Genomic DNA, 15,911 nt, shown 5'->3' with positions numbered 1-15,911 from the left:
CTGTGCCAGCTTCTCCGACTCCTTCTCTTCAGCTCAGGAGACCCTGGCTCTGCCTGGGCTCCTCTCCTGGCTGTGGTCTGTCCCCACTTGAGCAGCAGGCTGGGTCTCATCTTGCTTGTCCCTGTCTCTGTAGGATCACTGTCATCTGCTTCATGGGGTCTGAGCTGTATTTTCTGATGTGGGATTTTTTAAAAAATTGTTTCAGGAAGGAGAGTAAATCTAGTTCCTGTCACTCCATCCTCCATCAGCCCTCTTATCATGGAAGGTGAGATTTGTGATCTGCTGTGCTGGCCTCCGTCCGCCTGGGTCCCTGAGTGGCTACCATTAGTGAAGCCCCTACTCCACCAGGATGGGCCCAAGGCAGAAGTGGGAGATGAGTCTGCCTACTGTAAGCCACTGAGGCCTGGGGACTGTTTGTTACTGCAGCACAACCTAGCCTAGCTCTTCTTACCCCAGAGTGTGCCTTTGAAATCCCTGGAAGCCTGACCGACACAGGACAGACAGACAGAGGCAGGGCCCAGGGAGCTCCTCCTCCAGACTACAGGATGCACCCAGCAGGTGTCAGAGGACATTTCCCACGAGGGAGAGCCAGAGGCCTGGAGGGGTGCAGGCCAGGCCAGCCCGGGGCACAGCCCTCAGGTCCACGGGACCAGGATTCATGTTTGGCTTGGGGTACAGCTAGGGATGCGTTTCCTGCTGTGTCCAGGGTCCTTTAAGGCCATTCCCTGATTTCTCACCCATGGATGAGATCACAAAATAGCTGCACTTGGGTCCCCAAACGGAGCTGGGAGCCATGGGGGAGTGGGACCAGGCATGTCCTCTACTGAATACGCGTGGCCTGGGCCCAGCCACACCGCCGCAGACCCTGGGCCTTCCTGCTCCTGCCCTCTCTGCCCTCCAGCACCACCTCGCCTCCTTTGCAGCCTGGCTCTCCCTGAAGTGGGCTGGTTAAGGTCTCGCTCTCCCCCAAACGTCAGCCCCGCAAGTACAGCCATCACAGCCGGCGCTCAGGGCTTTCCGCCCAGCGCCAGAGCAGCACTGGCCCTGCAGGCGCTCAGCACGTGTGTGGAATGAGCGAGTGAGTGGGTCCACTAAGCCGCGCTGCGCCCAGCAGAGAGGGCCAGGGACCCCTGGGACACCCTGGTCCTTCCTGCCTCTGCTGTCAGTGAGCAGAACATTTTCACTGTGCCCAAGGGCGCGGGGCAGAAGGGGCGAGGGGCCCTGCCATGACCTCACCTCCTCCACTTTCTACTTTGCCTTCACAAAACACAGGTTCAGGCGACAGTGGGACCCACATGGTGTCCTGCGTTCTCCCTGCTGAGGTCAGGGCTCGGCGGGCCTCTGCCCGAGGGCTCACATTTGCTCAGACACTGACCGTGGGCTGCCTGAGCTGGCGGCTCCAGGAGCTGGCCGGCAAGTAGACCTCTCTGGGGACAAGCTGTGACTCTCAGCTGTGCTGCCTCAAGGGCTGGCGGTGCCCCGCTGCCTGCAAGCTCCACCTGGGCGGAGGGGGGCAGCTCTGACCGCGACTCCCAGGGGGCTCACCTGCCGTGATGCTGTGGTCCCTCTTTAGGTTCTCGCCCTCGTTCTTCAGGGATGTGATTTCGGAGTTCCGCTCGGACAGCATCTTGCACAGCATCTGGCTGTAGCCCTTCTGAAGGACTTCGATCTGCGGAGGAGGCGGCACACACGTCAGAGGGCGCAGCCCAGGTCCGAGACACTGGGGTTTCCCGAAGCTGGACGGGATTCCCGTCGCTCGGGGGCAGGCTGTCGGGGAAGCCAGGCATTTTAGTTTTGATGCGTGGAAGGGAGAGGGAGGCCGGCTCCTGCAGTGACCGCCACGTCATACGTGGCCAACACATGGTCTTGTCTCGGTGCCCACAAAGGGCGCAGGCCCAGCTGCCACAGGGGAGGGAGCCTCCTGAACATGGGGGCCCGTGCCCTCTGGGCTCTCAGCACAGGCTGGATGGGGGGAGCTCCGGAGAGGGGGGTGGGTGATAAAGTCAGTTCCCTGCAGGGACAAGAAGGCAGGAGAGAGGAGAGGAAAGAGGATCTTGGAGAATGGGATCCCCCCGCAGATGCTGAAGCTCCAGGCTAGAGTGTATTTTTATTTTATTTTGTCAGCCTGGCTGGAAACCCCCATCCCCTGCGCGCACGGGGGACACCCCCACACTCTGCTGTACCCCCAGCTCCCTCCACTTCCTCTCATTGGCCAACCCCAAGGAGTTGTTCTGAACCCAAGCAATTCTTTTATGTTAAGAATGAGTGCAGGTCAAACTCAGGTTAACACATTACACCATCCATTGTGGGGAGAAGAACTCAGAGGTGTGCACCTTGATTGAGTCAGAGAAGGAGAACACTCAGGAGAGGCTTCTCAGTGAAGCCCAGCTCCTGGAGACATGGGCGCCCTCTGCAGAACCCGTCTCGTGCCGCGGGGCCCTCCCAGCTGCCTTCTAATAAGTCAGCTACTGGAGTCCCACCTCGGTCACTCTGCCCTTTGGGCGTGTGGGACAAGAACCCCTCAGGGCTCACTCGACCCTCTTACAACAATGCAGGCTCGTGTCCGGGGCGCTCCCGAGCTCCGAGGCCCCTGGCACACACTGCACCTTCGGCAGAGCCTCTGGAGGGTGCTGCGTCCTCTTTCCGTTTTCCAAGTGAGCAACGGGGACGTGAGGGGTGGGTCGCTTGCTGGGGTGCCCACACCCGACAGGGGCGAGTTCTGGCTCAGAGCTAGTCTTCAGGTGTGGGCCCCAGGGCTTGCCGTCTTCTCCCTGCCCCCAGGACCCAGCGTTGAGGGCTGGGGGCCAGAACGCACAGCTTGGGCTGGGCCACCTTCTGTCCTGATGCGGCCACTTTCAGGCTGTGTGAACATAGGGCGGACGCCGAGTCCCCGCTCGTTGGCTCCTTCTGTACAGCTGCAATGGTCCCGAACCCACTGGATTGTCAAAAGCATGGTGACAAGTGAGTACCTGTGAAAGTCCCCAGAGCTCGCGGAGGTTAGCTATGGTTACTCCACGGTGCGATTGCTTCAGCCTCGGGTCTGTCTTGAGGAAGGAAGGTGGATGGACATGATTTTGCGTGCCTTTGTAAGCCTTGTCTAGACTCCCTTCAACACCAGCGTGATTGCTGTGAGGGGAAATGTAAGAATCCCTGATATTCCCCGCGGGGTGTCAGGGCCTGGCTTACACAGGGTCAGGGAGGCTCAGGGAATGCCGCGAGGGTGTGCCACGCCTGGCCACCAGATGGCGCTCACAGCCCTCGTTCCGGGCTTCTCCCTCGAAGCACGAGGTCGTCGCTGGTGGCAGACTGGCAGTCTGACAGTTTATATGGATCGTTTCTGCACCACGGTGGTTTGGATCTACGACTCCTGGGGAAGCTGCACTTTCTTTTTCTATGGGGCATCTGAGACACCGGAGAAGGGGTGTCTGCCAGAAGCGGGAGAATGAGCTGTTCTATTCCCACCATCCCCAGGATACACGTTAGCACGTTTGTGCTTTGAAAATGTCAAATGAAAAAAAAAAAAATCCATCCCTCTGTTCTCTGTGAGGGAAATGCAACTGTCCCATTAAAGATACTTGGAATTTTAAAACAGAAGTGCTTCTAGATCTCTAGATCTTCTGTGTGCAGGATACTGCAGGCACTATGCAGAGAGGAGCTCACAGATGGATGGGGAAGGATGTCCCTTAAAGAGCTCAGTGCTGTCTGGCACTTAGGATATTTCAACCTAAGTAGCAGAGCTGTTGGATTTCAGGTTGCAGGGAAACTCCAAATAGTTTTCAAACCTCTTTATTACTTTGATTACAAAATAAATATCCATATTGTCTCTAATTGGCAGAAATCCCAGATGTTGATTGCCCATTATGCTGTGTAATGGAACGGCATCGGATTGTAGGAGAGCTCATGGTGCTGGGAAGAGCAGTTGCTTTGAGGTAACAACCCGCCTGCTAACTCGCCCAGGTGGCTCCGACCGCGAGGCGGCATTGTCTAGGGGTACTGCAGCAGCTAGAAGGCCTTTGAGAGCAAATCGCTGTGCACGTGCTCTCGGGGGCTGAGGAGAATATGTGAGTAATCAGAATAATAGATCATAATCACAGTAATAGATCAAACAGTCACGTGGTTTATGCTTCTGGCTGAATGTTCTGCTGGCAATAGAACATTTAAGAGCTTAAAATGTGCATAGAAAAACTCGATTTGGATTCAGACCAACTACATTCTCTAGTTCAGAGACGCCCGCTATAAAATATTTTCTTGGATCTGAGTAAGGATCAGGGTGGAAGAAGAAGGCAAGAGTGTGATAAATCAGAGTAATTATTTCTAGGTTAATTTTTTGGTGAAAGAGATTTATTTTTATTTTTTTTTTTGAACTCAGGGGCACTCGACCACTGAGCCACATCCCCAGGCCTATTTTGTATTTTATTCAGAGACAGGGTCTGAGTTGCTCAGTGCCTTGCTGTTGCTGAGGCTGGCTTAGAACTTGCGATCTTCCTGCCTCAGTCTCCCGAGCCGCTGGGATTATTTTATAGATATGACTGGTCACTTAAATAATGCTCCAAATGTAACCTGCTGATGGAGACTCAAGAATAGTGAGGATGAGTCACCCTGCCATGTGCCTGGACCAGGCTTTGCTCAGGAAGCTCTGAAATGGGAGAATTACTGAGAGTATTGTTCTTCATCCAATTGTGGAAGTGGGCTCCCATCAAGAGAAAGAAGCCCGTGGATGAAACAACTACATGTCAACGTAGCTATGTGAGGTGGCTGTTCCTACAGGACCTGCTATGTTCATCATTCTTTCAAAAATAGGTCCAAAGGAGAGTCATTCATTTATTTAAATGTGAGAGCATGTATTTGTTTACTTGTTTATTCTGTTTCCTTCATTGGAACACATGTTAGTCAGCTTTCTGTTATTGTAAGAAAATACTGGAGATAACAAACTTAAAAAGAAGAAAGGTTTAATTCTGCTCATAGGGTCAGAAATTCCGGTGCATGATCAGTTGGCCCTAGTTCTTTGGGCCTGTGGTGAGGCAGCATACTATGGCGGGGACACGTGGAGCAAGCTGCTCACCTTAGAGTGGAGGTGAAGAAAGAGGAAGGGGCCAAGATCTCCACATCCCCTTCAAGGGTCCCCAGGGACCTAACTTCCTCCCACTAGGTCCCACCACCTAAGGGTCGACCACTTCCCACTACCACAGGCTGGGGACCAAGCCTTCCACACAGGGGCCTCTGGGGACTTTGAATATCTAAATGGTCACAGAGCAGAGTGAGGGAAGGAGGAGGTCACGGGGCCTTGCTCCTGCTTGACTCCCAGAGCCCAGCAGAGGGCGGGGGGTGGGGTGGGGACTATTGCCTAAATGAACAAATGAACAGTCCACACCTTGTCTGCAGGAGGCGCCACCCAAGACCCCAGCGAAGCCTGGAGCCTGTGTCGGCTGCGCCTGCGACCTATGATGAACGTCAATTAGAAGTCAGGAGCTCAACGTGATGACCGACAGTGGAACAGGCGCTCTGGGATGACGTGCTCCCGCCAAGCTATTCAAACTAACTGAGTTCTTTCTCATGAACGTTGTTGAGATTTGATTTTTCTGCAGAATCGCTGGCTAATGTTTTTTAAAAAGGAAGTTGGATCAAGTGTGCAGAGAAAGGAACAGGCCTGGGCATGCGGATGATCCGGGCCGAGGGGGCTGTCGGCTGGACTTCCCCAAAAGAGGGCCAGTGATGGCCTCTAGGGCCTCTAGGCTGTGGTAAAAGGCCTCTGGCCTCTGTGTTTGGAAGGCAGTGGCTCCTGCTCTCCCCCTTGGCTAATTGCCTGCAGGTCTTTTTGGCTGGGGCTGGATGGGTATGAGGGGCAGTCACCGCCACCTCCAACTTGCTGTGCAAGCTCTGGGCAGTTCCAGGGCATCTCTGGGCCGGCTTCAGTCTCCTCATCTGTATAGTGGATGTGTCAGAAATTTAAATAAGTCATGCACCTAAGCCCTTTGTACTCGAGCTTGCACACAGGTAGTGCTCAATAAGTGCTGTATCATCGTTACCACCCTGGGAAGCTATGGGACCTCTGCTTCCTGTGGATTTCAGCCCCTCACTCCAGGTAGCACCAAGCACCCCCCCACACAGCTCCCTGGGCACTTCCTCTCCACCGGTGCTGCCTGGACTCCATCTGGCCTGGGAACGGTCACCCTGCGGTGTGACTCTGACCGCCTGTCCCGAGACCCACCTGCTGCTTCAAGCTCTGGATCTCCTTCTGCTTGTCGTCCGCGCCCTCGTCCAGACACTCGAACTTGTGCGCGGCGCCCCTGTCGCCCTGCCTGCAGGCCACGCTGTCCAACAGCTTCTGGCTGAGCTCGGCCACCTCGTTCTGCAGGTTGGCGATCACCGCGTCTTTGTATTTGGATTCGATCTCAAAGTCCGCGAGGCGGCTGATCTCTCTCCCCAGCAGCAGAATGATCTCATCCTGCGGGAAGCAGATGGGAGTGGAGCCCATTTTTAAAAAAAAAGAATAAAAATTGGGTTCAATCCCCAGCACCTCAAAAAGGAGGAGGAGGAGGAGGAGGAGGAGGAGGAGGAGGAGGAGGAGGAGGAGGAGGAGAAACAGGGCATCAGAAAGGAGGCAGGAAGGCGAGGGTGGGAGGCGGGCAGCGGGGTCTCTGTCACTTGGAAGCTTGATAAAGTGACACACCTGTGTGCAGCGTCTCAGTGGATGCCACACCTCAAAGGTACTGGGACCTCCATCCTCTGAAACTAAACTTCCCTATTGACAACAGCCGGACCACTGGGGAGCATCTGGGCCAGAGAGTTCATTTATAGTTTTTGGAATTAACTCACCAGGTGTCTGTCTGGCACATGGGGACCTCACGAAGATGATTAGGAAAATGGCGTCTACTCAACTGTAAGGAGGGCTGATTCTCTTCTTTCTTCTTCTTCTTTTTTATTTTTGGTACCAGGGATTGAACCCAGGGGCGCATAACCCCTGAGCCACATCCCAGCCCTTTTTATCTTTTATTCTGAGACAGGGTCTTGCAGAGTTGCCTACGGCCTCGCTAAGTTGCTGAGGTTGGCCTTGAACTTGCGATCCTCCTGCCTCAGCCTCAGGGATGACAGCGTGGGCCCCCAGCCCAGCAGGAGGATTCGTTTTTAATGGAAAAAGTAAGACGTTCTGAATCTTCCTTGCTCCCCGTCCCTCCCCCGTGCTCCCTGCCTCTTTTGTTTTCCACAGGAAGATTTATTCCAAGTAGCTGGGTCAGGAAAGGGAACGAGGGGAACAGCGATCTCTTTGTGTGGATGCTGGGACGGGAGCAGATCGCTGGCAGGGTCACCCCAGGTGTGATCGAGCCTGTCTTCCGTTTCTCCCGAGGAGAAGGCACAGTGGCCAAAGAATTTGTTAGGTTTCCCAAAAAAGGGTAACCCCTCCCCAAATCCCCCAAACTTCTCACCAGAAGTCATCAATAAAACGCCAGGAAGACTGAAAGGAAACACCGAAGCCCCAACCCAGATACAGCCTCACACGCAGCTGCAGGATTTCTGATGCGTCACTTTAAAAGAGGCCCCTTTCCCTCCTGCCACCTCCCATGGTGCAGACTCCGGCCAGCCCTTGGCCTTTGGGGCCAGGAGCGAGCCCCTGGACCCCAGCTCCCTGGCCTGGGAGGGACAGGCAGGCTGCCCGGCACGTTGACTGCTGCCAAGCCTCTTTCTCTGGGTCCCAGTGTGTGATCGTGGCAAAGTTTCAGGGACAACAGATCCTGTGCTCCTGAGGCCCCTGCTGTACCTGAGTCTCTGTGCTCAGTAGGTACTTATTCATTATTCATGCAACAAAGACTTATTGGGCACCTACTATGTGCCAAGTTCTGTGCTGGGCACCGGAGTATGAAGAAGTCTTCAGGGGGTGGTGGAAGCCTCTCTGGTGAGGACCTGTGCCCTGCCCTGAGGGAGCATCCCGCCCTGCCCGTGTGGTCTTGGCAGGAGTCGGTGGGTGCGCTGTGCTACCTGCCTCACCTCGGGACGCTCTTGTGCCCCAGGCTGGTCCATTCAGGCTTTCTCCGGGATTCTGTGTTGCTTACAACAGGAAGAGGGTCCTGCTTCCTTTGGGGTCCTCACCTGTACATTTTGTCATCTTGTCCACTTCAAAAAGCCACCTGCTAGAGGGAAGCCACACTGCGAGGGACCCAGGGGACAGGTTGGTGACCGGGAGCCTTCTGAGGCACTGTTCAAGCTGCTAGGCCTTGACTTTCCTATAGGATAAGCCAATACGTGCTCCCCGACCGCCGGCTTACCCAGTTTGTATATTTCCACCTGCACTTGAAGAAATGGCGGAGAGCGTCAAAAGCTGTCAAATAAGGAAAATCAGAAATGGGTCTGCGTCATCTCCAGCTGAACAGCCACCGTGGTTAAAAGTGGTGACAAACATCCTGCGGCTTCGTCTTTACCTGAAGGCCATTTCCCCTGCCCCAGGGCTGGACTGGCTCTGTGACTTGCTTTGACCCACAGAACGCAGTGGACCGACCTCAGGGGCGCCAGCCACCGGGTCACCCAGCTCTTCGTTCATATCCTCGAGTCTCTTCATTCAGAGGCAGGGTCTTCCTAAGTTGCTTGGGGCCTCGCTGAGTCGCTGAGGCTGGCTTTGAACTTGCGATCCTCCGGCCTCAGCCTCGCAAGCCGCTGGGATGACAGGCGTGCGCCACCAGGCCCGGCGTCATCAGGTGATTTCCTGATCATCATCAGTCAGCTCTGTCCTGGCCTCTGTGGTCCGTGAGGCCAGGGTGAGAAGTCACGGCAGAGAGAGGCTTGCCGGCAAGGCACCGCAGTGAGGCCCCGGACCTGGGAACTCACCCTGGAGACCACCAGCCCGGCCACCCCAACAGTTGGTGGCAGCTGAGCAAGAGGCAAGGCGGGCCACCTGGGGGTCTGCCCTGGGGGCGTGGGAAATGTCACTGCTGTCTGAAGCCACTCGGCTTGGGGCTACTTGCTGCACAGCAGTGCACGAGTGGCAGCGTAGCCCCGGCTGGCTCTTCGTCCCCCTTGGCATCAGGACAGCTGCTCCAGGACCACCCTCCACCTGAAGCTGCAGGTCCCCAGGCCCGTCCTGTGGGCACAGGGACTCTGCTCGCTCTGTTTCCCACAGATTCAGACCTGCCGCAGGGGCAGGCCTCGACTTTAAGGAAAGGAAGACGTCACCGGGCTGGGTTTTGTTTTTTGGGGCCAGGGATTGAACTCAGAGGCACTCGAGCCCTGAGCCACCTCCCCAGGCCTGTTTTGTACTTTATTAGAGACAGGGTCTCACTGAGCTGCTTGGGGCCTCGCTTTTGCTGAGGCTGGCTTTGGACTCGCGATCCTCCTGCCTCAGCCTCCTGAGCCTCTGGGAGGACAGGCGTGGCCATGGTGCCCGGCTTGCCAGGCTGTTTCCTAACAGTGATTTCCAAGCTGTGGCCAAATGGGAGAGATGACTTGGACCCGTCCCTCCCAGGTTCACTTAATAGCACCCATCTGACTCCTGCTGTGTCTCAGTCTCCAAACCTCTCTGTTCTGTAACAAGTCTCTCTTTGGCTCAGTTTTCTCTGACCTATGTATCACCCCCTCCTCGTAGGACCAGCTTAGAAGTTAGCCAGACCTGGGTCTGAGTCCTAGTTCCGCCCCCTGAACTGTGCAAACTTGGGCAAGATACTCAACCTCTCTGAGCTTCAATTTCCTCATCAGCCAAGTGAAGGTGTTAAAGTTTATCCTGAAGACAGCAAAGATTAAATGAACTAACAAATGTCGAGGACACAGGACACAATCTGGCACATAGTAGGTGCTCAACAAGCAGTGGTTGTGGACGTTATTTTTGGGGGGATATAACTTTTGGTTAAATAAGAGGCGGTTTTGTGACACCAGAGAAAAGGGCACTTCTAGACCACAGAGGAAAACGAGGTGGCAGCAAGTCCCCCTACGGTCCACTGGCTGCTGTAGCCCCGCCCTTCCCCGGACCCTCACCTTGTCCTGCTGGACCATGTCCGGATCCATGAAAATCTCCGAGGGAGGCACGGCTCCAGAAATGCCCTCCGGCATGGCGTGCTCCGGCATCTCCATGGGGCCCGTCCACACTGAGGCGTGAGGTGGACAGAGAACACAGAAGACGTGGTGAGTTTCCTGAGCGCCGGGGAAGCTTTCAGCCAGCTTCCCGTGGTGTCCCGGGACTTAGGTCCATGTGGCTTTAAAGTGACAAAGCAGGGTGTGTGCACCTGAGGAGCAATGGAATCCCTACAGAGGCTCGGGAAGTAGAGGAGCCACCACTTCCTCTCTCCTGGGGCTGGGTCACCTTGATTTGTCTTTGTCCAGACTTTTTTCTTTTTTCTATGTTGCATAAAGATCTGGTGACCTAGGGCAGGTCACTTGATCTCTCTCAGCTTGAGTTTCCACATATCTAACTTAGGGCCACCAACTGTCTCTAGTATGGAGAGCTATTGTGCCGGGTGTGTTGGCACACATCTGTAATCCAGCGACTCAGGAGGCTGAGGCAGGAGGATCACAAGTTTGAGGCTAGCCTCAGCAACTTAGCAAGACCCTGTCTCAAAATAAAATATAAGAAGGGCTGTGGATGTGGCTCAGCAGTTAAGTGCCCCCGGGTTCAATCATATGAATGCCCCTCCCCTCAAAAGAAGAGTTGTTGTGGGGATTAAATGAAGTGTGACATGGAACAGGGGTCAGCACAACACAGCTCTGGGGCCAAAGGTGGCCCAATGCTTGTTTTTGAGAATAAAGTTTTATTGGAACACGGGCACAGTCAGTCCTTCATCTGTCACCTACAGCTGCTGTCCAAGCCACGGGGGAGAACTCGAGTTGCAACACGACCTACAGGACCCTTGAAGCCTGGGATAGTTACTGCCGGCTCTCTCTGTTGTCTGGCCTTCATCCTGTTCCCTGGCACATGGCTCCTAAATCTCTTGGACTCCCAAAGTGGGAAGTAGGTTGCCAGGGGAAACAGCCGTGTGACTAGAGGGTCCCAACTCTCAGCCCCGCACCCCAACCCCTGGGGAGGGGAGGGCTGAAGGTCTTGCTCGGATTGGCCACTGATTCCGTCAATCACGCTCATGCCGCAGCCTCCCTGGGACCCTCAAGGCAGGGGTTTGGGGAGCTCCCAGGCTGTTCCACACAGGCAGGTGCCTGCAGGGTGGGGTGACCAGCGAGGGCGTGGAGGCTCTGTGCCCCCAGGGTCCCCACGTCCCTTGTCCTATGTACCTCTTCATCTGCCTGTTCATTTGTATCCTCGTCACAGATTGGCAAAAGCAAGCGAGAGCTTTCCCCGAGTCCCGGGAGCCATCCTCTGTCAAGGGATCAAATCTGAGAAGGGATGGCGGGAACCCGCATCTGTGGTGGGGGTCCGTGGGGCTGAGCCCTGCAGGACAGACACCGGCCCAGGAAACGTAGGAACAGACTTAACGCCTAGGACACCTGCTGGTGCTGGAGAGGTGCTTGGTCGGCGCTGTAGTTGGGATCCCGAATGTCACCGGAGGCCCGTGTGCTACAGGCTTGGTCCCAGCCTGTGGTGCTAGGGAGGGGGTGGGACCTTTGGCAGGTGGGGCCTAGGGGGAGGAAGCTGGGTTATTGGAGGCGTGTCCTGGGGATACTGGACCCCAGCCCCTCCCTCTCCTTTACTTCCTGGCAGCCACGAGGTGAACAGTCTGCCTCACCGCCTGCTCCTGCCATGATGTCCTGTGTGGCCACAGACCAAAGGCAACTGTGCCAGGCAACCATGGACTGAAACCTCTGATGGTGAACCAAAGTAAACCTTTCTTCTTTTTAAGTTGATTATCTCAGGTATTTTGTCTCAGTCATGGAAAGCTGACGAACATGGTGGGTATACTTCCCATATTTTGGTGACCAGAAGTGTTATGAGACTAAAGAAGAGTAGAAAACATTTTAGTTTTTTATTTTTTCCTCTCTACAGGCTCTTTAAAGAAAGCTTGCCTACCCCTACATGAAGCATTTAGCAGTAAATGTTATTTTTATAATTTCATATTTTAAAAAGCATAATTAGATTTTCATGTAGAGATTCTTCTCCAGCATGCTTTTGCACAGGAGAGGAGAAAGACCTCTTCTCCAATGTATTTGTAGTAGCACCATATTCTTTTCGTTGGTTACAGTGTCCATTGCACAAATGTATCAAAACATATTGAACTAGGACCCACCTGATAGACCTTTAGGTATTCCTGACTTTTTTCCTATTTAACCTTAATTTTATTTATCTAACCCTAAATTTTAAGATTTAACCCTATTTTTTCTTATTTAACCCTACGAGCTGTTTATATGACTTTCAGGGATTCCAACAGTTACATTTGGAATCTTTATGGTGTATATATTATGTCAAATATATTCTATTCATTGACATGAACAGTGTTAGATTTTTGTCACTGTGACAAAATACCTGAGAAAAACAACTTAAAGAAGGAAAAATTCATCTTGGCTCACAGTTTCAGAGGTCTCCGTCTATGGTAGGTGGACGCCATTCCTATGGGTCTGTGGGGGGGGGCCGTCAGGGAATCAGAGAGAGGGAAGAAGGGGCAGGGGTCAAAAATACCCTCAGGGCCACCCCGAGTGACTTCAACTAGGCCCCGCCTCCTGAAGCTGTCCCTCCGCGGTCTGCACCAGGCTGTGATCCCATCCAGAGGTTGATCCGTCAGTGAGGTCAGCGCCCCGACCCAGGCACTTCCCGAGCCCTGCCTGTGAACACCACTGCTCTGGGGACCAAGCCTTCAACACGCGGACCTTGCGGACTTTCCAGATCCAGCCTCACCAACAGGGAATAAAGACTTGGGGGGCTGGGTGGGAATTTTTGAAAGGATTTGCACGATTCTGCTTTTGAGGTGACTGGGCTCCGAGCGGGGCTCTGGATTTCCCACGGACTGTGAGTCCTGGGCCATCGTCCCTCACACCTTCTCTTGTTGAAAGGGAGGAAGTGAACTATCTGTTTTCAAAGGCGGGAGACTCGTCAGAAGGGGGCACAGCAGCGATTGGTGACATCTGCACGGTCACCTCGGGGCTGTTCATTCATTCTGGTTCTGCATTTTTAAAGTCCCTTAGAGCCAGTGGTTCCCCCCTAGATCTTTGTGAACCGAGATGGACACGAGCCTTTATTTTATTTTTATGTGGTGCTGAGGATCGAACCCAGGGCCCCACAGGTGCGAGGCGAGCGCACAGCGGTACAGCCCCAGGGCCTGAGGGGAAAGGTGCTCAGGAATACTGCCTGTGAGCCAAAGCCCAGTGCTCGATGCCTACGGGTCTCCCCATTCCTTGTGGTTTTCCTCTTCAAGGTTTCAGTGACCCCGAGAAGTCTGAAAATATTAAATGGAAAATTCCAGAAATACACAATTCACAAGTTTTATATTGAGCGCCATTCTGAGTAGCATGTCTTGCACTGTCCGGCTCCATCCTGCCCAGGACACGAACCATCCCCTGGTCCAGCTTATCCGTGCAGTATATGCTACCCCCCCATTAGTCACTTAGCAGCTGGCTTGGTTAACTGATCAACTGTCACAGAATTGCAATGCTCGTGTTCAAGTCACCCTCAATGTAGATTTTAGAGGCCCCAAAGCTCAAGACCACACCAAGCAGGCTCCAGGCATTAAACATGGAAGGACAGATGAACTCCGACACCATGTGACAGCCACTGCTGGGTGCAGGAGTGTTCATAGGTTCAGTTCAACCCAGGGTTTGGGGAGGGTCCTGGGGCCAAATCCCCTGTGGCAAGGGTCGGGGGAGCTGTTGCTATTCCAAGAACTTCCCATAGGTCAACTCTGGCACCTACTGCCATTGGCTGCATTTCAGAAATGAGAAACCAGGGTGCACACAGCCTGTGATGTCACAATCCAGGAGGGGGAATGTCAGGATCTGAAGCCAGATGGGCACACACCAATGCGGAAGTGTGTCCCCTCCAGGGCGCGGAATGCACGAAGGAGCGAGCAGGTGAGTGAACTAGGACCCGGTTCACCCTCCCAGACCTGTCCCAGGAGAATACTGTCCGGTGCCTGGCTGGGGACAGTTCCACTCTCCTGCTGAAGGCCGAGGGTTGGACAGACGGAGTCTTGTGGAACTGTAAGATCTCCTGGACCAACCAGTTAAGATAGCACACTGGCTCTGCCAGGACGGGGTCTCTGTGACATGAGATCTCAGGCTAAGGCCTGGAAAGTCCGGGGAAAACTGGGACAAGTTGGGCAGTTCAGAAAGGGGAAGAGGAAGCGCCCTCCACCAGCCACGCACCCCTCCCGCTGGATTCCTGCCACCACGGGGAGGCGGGACCCAGGAAGATGCTCGGCCGCACCCCTGGGGCATCAGATGACCTGTCTCACAACTCAAGGTCAGGAGAGCAAGTGTCCCTGAGAACACGAATGCCACATTTCTCCAGCGTCGTGCACCGAGGGGAGCAGGCCTTGGGGCGCCCTCTTGCTATCCTTCCACTCTTCCCTGACCCTTGTCCTCCCTGTGTCTGGAAGCCAGCTGTCAGGAAATAGTCACCTTACTGGCAGAAGTCACGTTAAAAAGGTAAAGTGAAAAGGTGAAGTTAGTTTAAATAATACATTTTATTTGGCCCAATATATCAAGAACACCGTTGCAACATGTATGTTTATCTGCACCAAAAATATTGAGAGATTCCACATTCTTGTTTTTTTTTTTTTAATGGTGTGAAGTCTTTGGTGTCCAGGGTTGCTTTGCCCGTCCAGTACATCCTAATTTGGAAGATAAGTTTTCATCAGAAAGACTTGATCTGTATTTAGATTTCACAAGCATGTCCGCTTGAATAAAGGAGATCACACACACAAGTTGTTCCAAACACACGAGACGTTCCCAGGCTGAAACCGAGTAGCGGGGTTTGAATTTAAATCTGTCAAAATTAGACGTCCTTTGGTCAGTCACTTACTCACACATTTCAGATGCTCACAAGCCGCCCGTGACACCCCGCTGCTCCCTCTGTCTCCGCCTGACGTTTCCTTCCCGGCAAAGTCTGCAGCCAGAGCCCACCCAGGGATCAGGGAGAAGCAAGACCAAGAACAAGCCTCGAGGCCCGGCCTTGACCCTGACACCCCGCGGGAGGCGAGGCCCGGGCTTATTCTCCACAGTGGGCCTGGACGTGGCTGCGTGAAGTCCGCTTGTCTTCCTCCTGGGGCAGCCATTGCCTCGGGCAGGCGTCCCCACTAGGGGGTGGTCAGCTGTGTCTCATGCGACAGGCACCCACTGCCCAGGGCCTTTCCAATTGGTGCCTGACGGCGAGAAATGGGCTTCTGTGGAAAGAGTGGCCTGCGAGCGGCAGGACGACTGTAAGAAGGGGTGCCCGCGGCCAGATGGAGGCAGGAGCTGTGCGGGGACCTCTGGAGTCAGGGCCCCCCTCAGGTGCATGGCCAGGCCAGGAGCCCCAGGGCTGGTCCTAACGGGCTCTGGGTCCAGTCCCAGCTCACATCTCCAGGGGAGACTCCAGATGCTTCTGCAACCCTGTTGGGGCTACCGCGAGTCACCCCCGATTGCAGGGTGGGGGGACCCAGAAGCTGGACCTCATCAACCCTCCAGGCCGCGTGACCACGTGGGTCTCCGCAGGTGCATCCTGAACGTCCACCGGGGGCAGCTGGACCTGAGGCTCACTTCCTTTTCCTCCAGGAGGGGGGCGCCAGACAGGCTACCTCCCCCGAACCCCACTCTTCATTGGCCACTGTTGGGCATCAGAAGGAACCCAAGGGCTGAGGTGGACAAAATGGCTTACTAGAGCCTGCCCTGTCCTGTGGTCACGGGGTCATCGGCGAACCCGGTGGGGAATCCTGAGGAAGGGCCAGGTGGCTAGCGGCAGGTGTAGGACCAGCCGTCCCCACAGGACGTCTGGGGGACAGCTATTTGCCAAACTGGATCTCCTGGTACTTCACCGAGTTACCAGCCCTCACTGGGGACAGAATGTGTGGGTCACT

General features: G+C 54.6%; 1 protein-coding gene across 1 annotated transcript in view; it reads right to left on the bottom strand.

Moving 5' to 3' along the window:
* Positions 1 to 15,911, bottom strand: part of Fhad1 (forkhead associated phosphopeptide binding domain 1) — a 117,256-nt gene that overhangs the window by 63,974 nt on the left and 37,371 nt on the right. Inside the window, exons 4-6 of the mRNA XM_071617369.1 lie at positions 9,958 to 10,067; positions 6,209 to 6,445; positions 1,546 to 1,669 (exon numbers count right to left, since the gene is read on the bottom strand). Of these exons, the coding sequence (XP_071473470.1) occupies positions 1,546 to 1,669; positions 6,209 to 6,445; positions 9,958 to 10,067 (471 nt within the window). The remainder of the gene's footprint in view (positions 1 to 1,545; positions 1,670 to 6,208; positions 6,446 to 9,957; positions 10,068 to 15,911) is intronic.

This window comes from Marmota flaviventris, chromosome 10 (assembly GCF_047511675.1).
Source record: "Marmota flaviventris isolate mMarFla1 chromosome 10, mMarFla1.hap1, whole genome shotgun sequence".
Classification (NCBI taxonomy): domain Eukaryota; kingdom Metazoa; phylum Chordata; class Mammalia; order Rodentia; family Sciuridae; genus Marmota; species Marmota flaviventris.
Note: the sequence above shows the minus strand (reverse complement) of the source record. Positions and strands in the feature narration are given on the sequence as shown.